This window comes from Stegastes partitus, unplaced genomic scaffold, assembly GCF_000690725.1.
Source record: "Stegastes partitus isolate 25-593 unplaced genomic scaffold, Stegastes_partitus-1.0.2 Scaffold55, whole genome shotgun sequence".
Taxonomy (NCBI): Eukaryota; Metazoa; Chordata; class Actinopteri; family Pomacentridae; genus Stegastes; species Stegastes partitus.
Genome location: NW_007577786.1, coordinates 740,929 through 750,121, shown reverse-complemented (window position 1 = coordinate 750,121; position 9,193 = coordinate 740,929). Strand labels below are relative to the sequence as shown.

The window sequence follows — 9,193 nt, the reverse complement described above, 5'->3', positions numbered from 1 at the left end:
TATTTCAACAGAGTCCCATCGTGGCTACGTTTCACCTACAACTACGAACTTCACCACACATATGTAACAATTTCGCTCAATGGCCATTTTGTCCATTTTTGCGGTGTTTTTGGCATTTATCAGAGTCCTGTCGAAAGGCCGTTTCACCTACAGCTACAAGATTTGCTGGGCATGTGTAGCAATTCAGGACGCACAAAAAAGTCAATCAGCGCCAAGCCCTAAACCCAACAGGAAGTCCGCCATTTTGAAAAAACTCTGTGACAATTTTGCAGATTTTGGCCGACTTTTGGCCATTTTCAAAATCTATCTCCTCCTACAGGGAAGGTTGTACACACCTGAAAGTTGGCCAGCACAAAGTACAGGAGGTGGTGATTAAAAGTTCATCAACCGGTCTGCACAAGTCTGACACTGTGGAAATGGCGCCCAACTGAATTCAGCCACAACGCCATAAAACACCAGAATATGAGGCGTGCTGTGTAACTGGCTTGTGCATGCTCTGATCGGCCTGAAATTTTATGCGCCGTGCTCCGAGTCTCAGCCAGAGCGCGTTTCCGCCATGGCCAACACGCACGCCGCTGCGGCTCGCCACTAAACAGGAAGTGGCTCGTAACTAGGCCGCACGTGCTCCGATCTGCCCCAAACTCGATACGATAAGAGTCCATCCCGGAACACGTTTGCGCCACAACGGCCGACAAGCGTAGGGCGAGGACCCGTCCATCGCCGCTTGCGGCTTTAATTAATGATTGTGTTTATTTTTTGTGGATTGACTTTAACTGTCTTCTTATAGTTTTGTGTGAAGCGCTTTGAATTACGTCGGGTACGAATTGTGCTGCACAAATACACCTGCTTTGCCTTGCCTGGCTAGAAGGTGCTGTTGGTCTCCCATTAACCCCCCTGTCACTCACACTCTTTGTGCAAAGTGTGTACTTTTTTGTCTGGCAGTTTGAAAAAATGTTTCGATTTAGAAACACTATGCAACTATGCGAACACAACACCTACACAATAAGATCTTAAGACAAGATGTAAGACTGGGACCTGCTCCAAGATGCCCCCCAAAGCCAGGTAATGAATTCCGAGCTATCTTCAGGCCTTTATTGCATTGACTGATCAATATGCTCGACTGAAACAGGAACAAACCACACCACACACATAAAACCCGGGGCTTCGGGAGCTCCTGAGGTTCTGGGCCCCCTAGGATACCTACTTTGCTTTTTCATTTTGTTGTTTTTGATGCCACCTAGCTCAGGTTCCGGTGCAGTTTGAATGCAACTTTCTGTAAGACAGTTTGGGCACATCTGTCTCTCCAATGAAAACGCTGCAGTGTGAGCTGTTTGTTTCCTATTAGGACATCAGGACAGGTTTGATGTGTATGAAAGGAGGATTACAATTCCTGTGTTTTAGGGTGTGTATTGTGTTGGTTGTGCTGGTGTGTTTGGGTGTTGAGTCAGAGAGTATGTCCCTGTGTGTTGAGGCTGAAGGGTGGAGTTCTGTTTCATTTTTAACAATGTTGTGTGTACGTTTAAGGGGAATTTTCCTGTATCGTACATGCTATAATAAAATATACTGAGCAAAAATAGGCAGCGTGTCATATTCATTAAATTCTATCAATGTTTTTTAACATAGGTAAATAGGTATTTATTATTATAATGCTTGGGATTTCTGCAGCAGCATAAATGCAATGACACAACCAAGTAGGCACCATATTGGAAATTACAATGGGCAGCTTGAGAGTGGAGTCATAGACCAGAAATTACAAGTCAGTGTGTCCACTAGTTGCACTGTGTAGAGCCACACAACTGAAATGCACAATGAGGTTGTCAGTGTTGACTTGTTTAATGTTGTCCCACTCATCTTGAAGGGCTCGGCGAAGTTGGTGGACATTCTGTGTGATCGGACACGTCCATCCAGAGCATCATCTGGTAGATGATCTGTCAGACCCTGTGGCGTGAAACTATTTCTGAGACGACAGTTAGTGGAATTGTGAACAGTCAGTGCTTGACCACAGCCCTAGCTCACGTGTCAGCTGTGGCATCATGTCATTCGAATAAAGCTGCATTTTAAAGTGGCCTTTTATAGTCACTGGTCAAAGGAATGCCATTGTGTCGTTCACATTATGTGATCATTGTCTTTTAAAGGCACACCTGACTGTGGTGCACATTACCTCAGTGGTTGAGAATTTGTCACCAGCTGTGCAGCAATTTTTTTTTCTTACATATTTTTTGCACAGTTGACTATTTGTAGCCACGTTTTTAACCAGAAAAAAATAAAGTATATTGTCTAACTTTTTCTCTAAGTTCAAAAAGAAGCCCATTGATGTGCTTGTATTTTTGTTTTTATTTATTTATTTATTTTTTCTCAAAGCAAAAATAAGCACACGGATCCATCTTTGGCAACTAATTGTAAATAATGGAAACAACAACGCAGCAGTTGTCGCCAAACCTCATCTTTCTTCTGAAACCTATAATAGCGTTTTGGCTACTTCCGCGCAGGCGCACAATGAGCGACAGTCGGGCTACCAAACTGGTCAAACAGCGGGTGTAAAAATGGTAGGTAACCAAAATAAACACAAACCCGGGCATTGGCTTTAGTGCCATTAGGGCTTACGGTCAGGACTGTAGTCGTAATATTAAAGTACATGATGTGTTGCGTTTTGGCAAGCTTACAGTGATCATTTACTTGTGTTCGCTGCTCTTACAGGGAAGGTCAGTTGATATTTTGAGAGCAGCTAGCATTAGCTCCCTTTTTTGGCAGTCTGGTAACTTCGGCTGTTAGCAGGTCAGCCGTCGGACCTCAAAGACAGACACACACGGGGTCGTTTGAGTGAAATCCTGCCTTATCCAGAACCACACTGACAGTCCACTGTCGTGATACTATTCTCATCGTGAAGTGTCAGTGATACAGAGTGGCTAAGTCAGCTAATGTTAGCCAGTGTAAGTTACTAGCTCGTGGTTTGGAGACAATGCTAACCTAACGTTACCCATCTGGTCGCACAATAATCCGTGATGTCTGAACAGCAGCCAGCACACAAACACACACACTACACAGTCCGACTTCATGCGTCGTTATTAGGATAAATCGGTAATGGTTGGTGAAGTCATTAGCAGCTCGGTGGAGTCAGAGTTTTAGTCTCCGGTTTCAGGAAATGCTGCTCTCCAGTGAAGTGCTCAGATGCTGCAGCTGGTGGGAGGACACGGCATGGTGATTTCTTAATGTAGATAGACAGTGCTGTTTAAATGCTCATTTGATCTATAGTGAAGCATCAAGAATATTGCAAATCTGCAGCACTGTTTTCCAGCTCTCAAGTTTTTAAGTTTTGTCCACCTCACAGTCCAAAACCCAGAGATGTCCATTTTACAGTCATAGAAGAGTAAGAAAACAAACACGTCCTCACACCTGAGATGAAGACTTTAACTCTGTTTTATTTGACTTAATTGATTAGCTACATTGTTGATTATAAATTCCTGTCAGTCACCTGATTGTAGCATTTATAATGTTTAGAAACTAGACATCATTTGGAATTTGTTATGATGCTGTTTTCTATTATAGCTCTCCAATGGACGCATAGCAATTTAATGAAACAATATTCTGAAGTTACTTTTGACCGACTCTTGCCGAGTGACATTTACACCGAGTGACTCTTGTTTTTATATCTGATTTGCACGTGTCATATGAATGTGCACGTCAACAATATAACTGTTAAAGTTTTCTGACACTATCAAGTTGATCTAATACATTTTTTTTAACCTGATTTTTAAAAATGATTATTATTGCCAAGCATTTCTGGCACGGTGCTTGTGTTACACTCTAGACTTGTTGCACCTCTAGGTCCTTGCGATGGCATCCCATTTCCCTACTCATGTTACATCTATGACTGTAGTTATCTGAGGGGCCCTGCAAGGTACAGCATGTGCTTTGAGAATCCACAACATCCCCCTTCAGAAAAGCCCATGTTGCTTTTGGACAGGACATAATTGCCACCGCCGTGTCTTGGCTCGCGTTTTCTAACGTATGTTTTCGTCGGTGTGACTGACTAATCTTTCGAGAGTTTCCGAGCGTCTCCCGGTCTTCTCTGTCCTCCTCACTTGTTGCCTGAATGCCTGTAGATGTTTGTGTCTCGCTGTGTGTTCTTGTCTGCGTGTCGGTGTGTGTTTGCGTGTTGTTGTCAGTGCTCCCCGGTCTGATAGCACCAGTGTCTGACAGCCCCTGTCCTGTACTTGCACAGCATAAGCTGAAGTCTTCGCAGAGGGACAAGGTACGGCAGTTCATGTCCTTCACACAGGCTGGGGAGAAGACAGCTGTGTACTGCCTCACACAGAATGACTGGAAACTAGAAGTTGCCACGGACAACTACTTTCAGAATCCAGAGCTTTACTGTAAGGAATCCATGAAAACCTCAGTAGACCGGAAAAAGCTGGAACAGCTCTACAATCGCTACAAAGGCAAGTAGAATAACTTATAATCTGTGCTTTACACTGGAACTTAAAATACTTACAAGGACAGAGTTGACAGGGTCCAAAAAAGCCTGTATTCTGTTAAAGTCATAGATGCTGCTTGTTTGTAAAAGATTGTAACTGGGCTTTTTTTTTTTTCTTGATAGATCCTCAAGATGAGAACAAGATTGGTATTGATGGAATCCAGCAGTTTTGTGACGACCTCTCACTGGATCCAGCCAGCATCACTGTGCTGGTTGTTGCGTGGAAGTTTCGCGCTGCCACTCAGTGTGAGTTCACCAAGAAGGAGTTTCTGGACGGAATGACAGAGCTGGGGTGAGTGTTTGACATCAATAGCGTGTGACATGCTCTGAAGAGGGACGTAAACACTGTGCCTGAAGTAGCTTCGCATGGCGGTGCTCTTAGTGTAGCTCCAGGGAGGGAAGGCTGTCTATATATAGATCCACCCACAGCTTGAGTATTCTGTGTCTTGATGGAATGACTCAATGAAAAAGTTGCAGTGTTTTGACTTTAGAGGTTCGTGTATCAGAGCTTCCTTCAGCCAGTTTGTCATCAGCATCAAGAGTGTCGTGTTACAACTTGTTGAAGTGTCCGTGTGTGATTATTGTTGCTTAAAATGTCTCTTTTTCTAGGTGTGACAGTCCAGAAAAACTCAAGGCCCTTTTGCCAAGATTAGAGCAGGAGCTAAAAGATAGTGGGAAGTTCAAGGACTTCTACCAGTTCACCTTTAACTTTGCCAAAAATCCTGGACAGAAAGGTCTAGGTAAGTAGAGTCACAGTCATAACAACATGATGTCACTGCTTCACAAACAGTTGAACTGAAGAGTTCTTCCTTGTGCCTGTGTGCAGACTTGGAGATGGCTGTAGCCTACTGGAACCTGGTTCTGTCAGGACGATTTAAGTTTCTTGATCTTTGGAATAGATTCCTTTTGGTGAGTAAAAATAGTGCAATTAAGGATCAAATATGGTAGATGAGTAGCAATGCTGACTCTGAGTTTATTAAGCAGTCAGTAGTCTTGCTTAGCCAGACTGTTCTCTAGTGCTGACACAGCGCTGTGCACAATGGTCTGGCTGCAAGTCATTATCCCTCTGCTGCAGAAGGGGGGAAAAAAACAAGCTCTGGCTTGGTTGCATTTTTACAAAACAATCATCTTTCCCAATTGTCTATCCTTGCTAAGCCAAGGATGCAGCAACAGTGTCCCCTTCAAAACCATAATAGTTTTGCTGGAACGTTCGCATGCAGGGAGGAGAGCACTGTCATAAAAAATGGCTGATTCACTGAAAAATAGCTTTGCTGCCTTGTTGCATGGTGAAAATTATTAGCAAAACTGGAATTTTTTAATGTGGCAGGTTAAAACCTCAGAGGTTGTTGTAGCTGTCTCCCACGGTAAGGGGAGTTTTGAAAACGTAGACAGCAGAAGACGAGGAGGAGAAATGGTAATGGCAGCCTAATACCCACAGTCTACATTTGATGAGTCAGACTAAGCAATCAGTAATGGCAGTTTTTATGGCCATAGCAATCTCAGGCTTGATGTTCTCTTTACCCAAAAATGAGGTTCTTTCAGTGATGTATACAGATTTTGACTGACGGGAAAACGAGAGCCTTGTATCATATCAGTCCTCCGTGTCGCTCCATGTTCAGAGTTTAAATACTGGTGTTAAAAGAGAAAAAGTTCAAGTGTTGCATCTCTTATTGAAGTCCATTTAGTCCAGTATGAAAGAACCTGTGCCATGGTTGGCTCAGGGCAAACTGGCTTCCATTACACCTCCCTGATTAGCAGCACTTGGACCAGCGAGTGAAACCAGATGGTGTTTGGTTAGAGTGGCAACCTGCTTACTGTTGAAGCTTCAGGACACACAGTGATGTAAACTGTGCTGATATGGCAAAAAAAAATAATTATGACAGAAAAAATATATGTGAGAATCCATTTTTGTACCTGCACGTTCACCAGCTCCTGTCCATTGCAGGAACATCATAAACGATCCATCCCTAAGGACACATGGAACCTATTGTTGGACTTTGGTAACATGATTGCAGATGACATGTCAAACTATGATGAGGAAGGTGAGTCTGAACTCCTATCGTGCACAAAAGTTCATTCAGATTTCGCTCCGATCGCTGCGACGCTAATGACATGTTGGTGTTTCTTCCTCAGGAGCGTGGCCAGTCCTTATAGATGATTTTGTGGAATTCGCTCGACCAATTGTAACAGGATCAAAACGTAAAACTCTCTAAATCCAGTCCCAGCTCTGGAAAACCAGAACTTTGTTTCTTTTACAGTGACTTCATAGTTTTTTTTAAGACTTGTACAAAAAAAAAAAGTGGAAAATTGTAGACTTCAGAGAGAAAACAGAAGCACTTGAAACTGTCAGGAAACCACCTTTCAGGGAGCTGAGTAAAAAAACTATGAGAACCACTGGCCATATTTTCTGTCCTCTTGAGACTGAGGCGTCATATGGACATCGCCAGATTCTCAGTATCCTGGACGCCCCTCTGCTCTGCTCCAGGAGGAGCACTACGGCCCCGTCAGAGGGCATGGACACAGCTCTGAGAGGAGGTCCACTGGCTGCGTGTACTCTAAACGGACTGGAGATGAGAAAGCTGTGTGTTTTAAGATTCTTCCTAGTCAGCTTTGTTTTGTTATATGAAGCTCTGAGTGACAAAGTTCCCATGTCTTACTCTAACTGTGGGAGGGAGTGTGCTCACGACACCAGCACCAACAGAACTGTTGCAGTTTTTACTGTACATACTGTATCTATTGGGACAGTTTACAAAGAGAGCTATATGAAGAATAATATAAATATGTTCAATTTATAAATGCAAAAGATGATTGTTTTATGTACAGTAAATGCTAAGATCTCTAACGGATGCCTCAATATTGTGGATGATATGCTGTTGGTTTAATCGTTAGGTGGATCTGTCAAGTCATGGAATTGTGAGCTTCTCATTGAAAGCATGTTAAACACATTTTACGTCACCTCGGGCTGGTTTCACAAATAAATTTTCACTAAAGTAAAGGCAGTGCTTTAATTTAGATGATTGATATTGGTTTGTGGTATTCATTTGTCTGAATAATCTCAGTTGGGAGTGGGTCTTGAATCCTAAATGTAACGTAGTCCGTCCTTTTCCACAGGTTTTCCCAGACGGTGATTTCTTTCTAACTGTTCAGGAGAGAGTTTTTTTTTGTTTGTTTTTACCAGTTTGTCAAGCTGAGGTGTTTTTGATGCCAAAGCGACTACTTAGCAGCATTTAAGACAGATTTAAATTTAAGAAATGACCGGCCTTTAGGATTGCATGGCACATATCTGTATGTTAAAGGCAGAGCGAAGCCCTCGGTTCAGAATCAGGACACTAAAGAGGGCGACAGCAGGACGACAAAGTAAGCCTTAAAAATAAATACCTGTCTGTTGGATATTTATGTTTCTGTTGAACCCCATCTGTTCAGTGTTCCTGAAGGTAGTGAAAATTAGAATATATTGTTGATACATCGTGTAAGTAGCCTAAGTATATTGTTCATTTAAGAAAGATGAATAAAGCATGAGTTTTTCCAGAATCACACATGCATTTAGCGCTTTTGTTGTTGGATAAGACAGATAATGAATACACTTGATATCAAAGTGTGGTACGGCTGCTTAAAAAGATGGAAAACATCACTGGAGCGGAAAACCATGTTCACAAGAAGACTCACTTTACAGAGTATCGTTTAAATGTAAATGCTGCTGGCCTGCATGGAAAGAGATTTGTTGAACTAGAGCTTCCTGGTTTTGTGGAAGTTTGTGTCTGTTTCTCATTAGAGATCAGTAATACTTTATTGTATTCTTAAATTACAAGAAAAAAAATTGGGGGTAGGGGCACTACTTACAGAGGAGTCATCAGATTTCATATTTTTGACACATTCTGCTGACCTGTTGCTCTAAAAAAAAAAAAAAAGANGTCACTTGCAGGCAGTTACTGTTCAGCAGATTACTGCCAGAATGGGTCACTCAGGTCAATGACCTCAAGAATTTTAATGGTGCTATCAGTGTCTTCAGGTGTAATTGGCAAAGGCTTATATGTGGCATTAGAGTGCACACATGATATGATGGCTGGCTTTCAAGTGTTAATTATTTTAGTAATGCAACATTATTTACATTACGAGGCACAAATCCTCTGAGTGTTTATGAATGGCAAAATTTACCAATAAGTAGCAATATTAATTAGGACACAACAATAATAAACATAAGTAACTCCTGACTGTGACACTTAATAAAAAACACAACTGGTTGTTGCCAAGTGAGCAAAGGTGTGCTCCTGATAAAGCTAAGTGAAGTAAATCTTTAAGCTGTGCCATAACTATTAGTGTAGTTTATTCCAATCTCACCTTGTGCAACAGCAAGTTTACTGAACATAACGTTACACATTTAGCTGCTCATCATTTGGATAAGATAATATGTCATACAAACTTACAGCTTTATGTCAATGATTTAAGACAATATGCTGACCTCAATACATTTGTTTCAGACAGATGCACACTATATATGTATATTTTATTTTTAGAAACTGACATGTATCATTATTTAATTGTAGACATAGAAAAAAAAGAAAAACACATCATGTCCATATTGTTGTTTGTTGCCTAGCAACAACATTGCATTACTATGTGTAATTAACACCTTAATGCCAGACATATTATTGTGGGTTTGTTCCTGCTGCAAATATGCCTTTACTAATTTAATCTGAAGAAAGCATCTTTAAAGTAATA

The 9,193-nt window shown here is 41.7% G+C and overlaps 1 protein-coding gene across 2 annotated transcripts; it reads left to right on the top strand.

Moving 5' to 3' along the window:
• The first annotated feature begins 2,699 nt into the window (after positions 1–2,699).
• Positions 2,700–8,008, top strand: dcun1d2a (DCN1, defective in cullin neddylation 1, domain containing 2a). Of its 2 annotated transcripts, XM_008275587.1 has the most exons (7): positions 2,700–3,898; positions 4,223–4,439; positions 4,598–4,766; positions 5,084–5,214; positions 5,301–5,383; positions 6,420–6,516; positions 6,608–8,008. In XM_008275587.1, exons 2-7 carry the CDS (start codon positions 4,265–4,267, stop codon positions 6,685–6,687), a joined length of 735 nt encoding a protein of 244 aa, XP_008273809.1. In that variant the 5' UTR covers positions 2,700–3,898; positions 4,223–4,264; the 3' UTR covers positions 6,688–8,008. The 2 variants fall into 2 exon arrangements, with proteins under 2 accessions (XP_008273809.1, XP_008273808.1); XM_008275586.1 differs by lacking the exon at positions 2,700–3,898 and having other exon boundaries at positions 3,973–4,439.
• Positions 8,009–9,193: the final 1,185 nt, after the last annotated feature.

Bases quoted from the DNA above. Each gene is read 5' to 3' on its own strand.
- dcun1d2a (XM_008275586.1), top strand. From the start codon at position 4,094: ATGCCTGTAGATGTTTGTGTCTCGCTGTGTGTTCTTGTCTGCGTGTCG. The intron at 4,767-5,083 runs GTGAGTGTTTGA...CTCTTTTTCTAG, and splicing joins GACGGAATGACAGAGCTGGG to GTGTGACAGTCCAGAAAAAC. The intron at 6,517-6,607 runs GTGAGTCTGAAC...TTTCTTCCTCAG, and splicing joins GTCAAACTATGATGAGGAAG to GAGCGTGGCCAGTCCTTATA.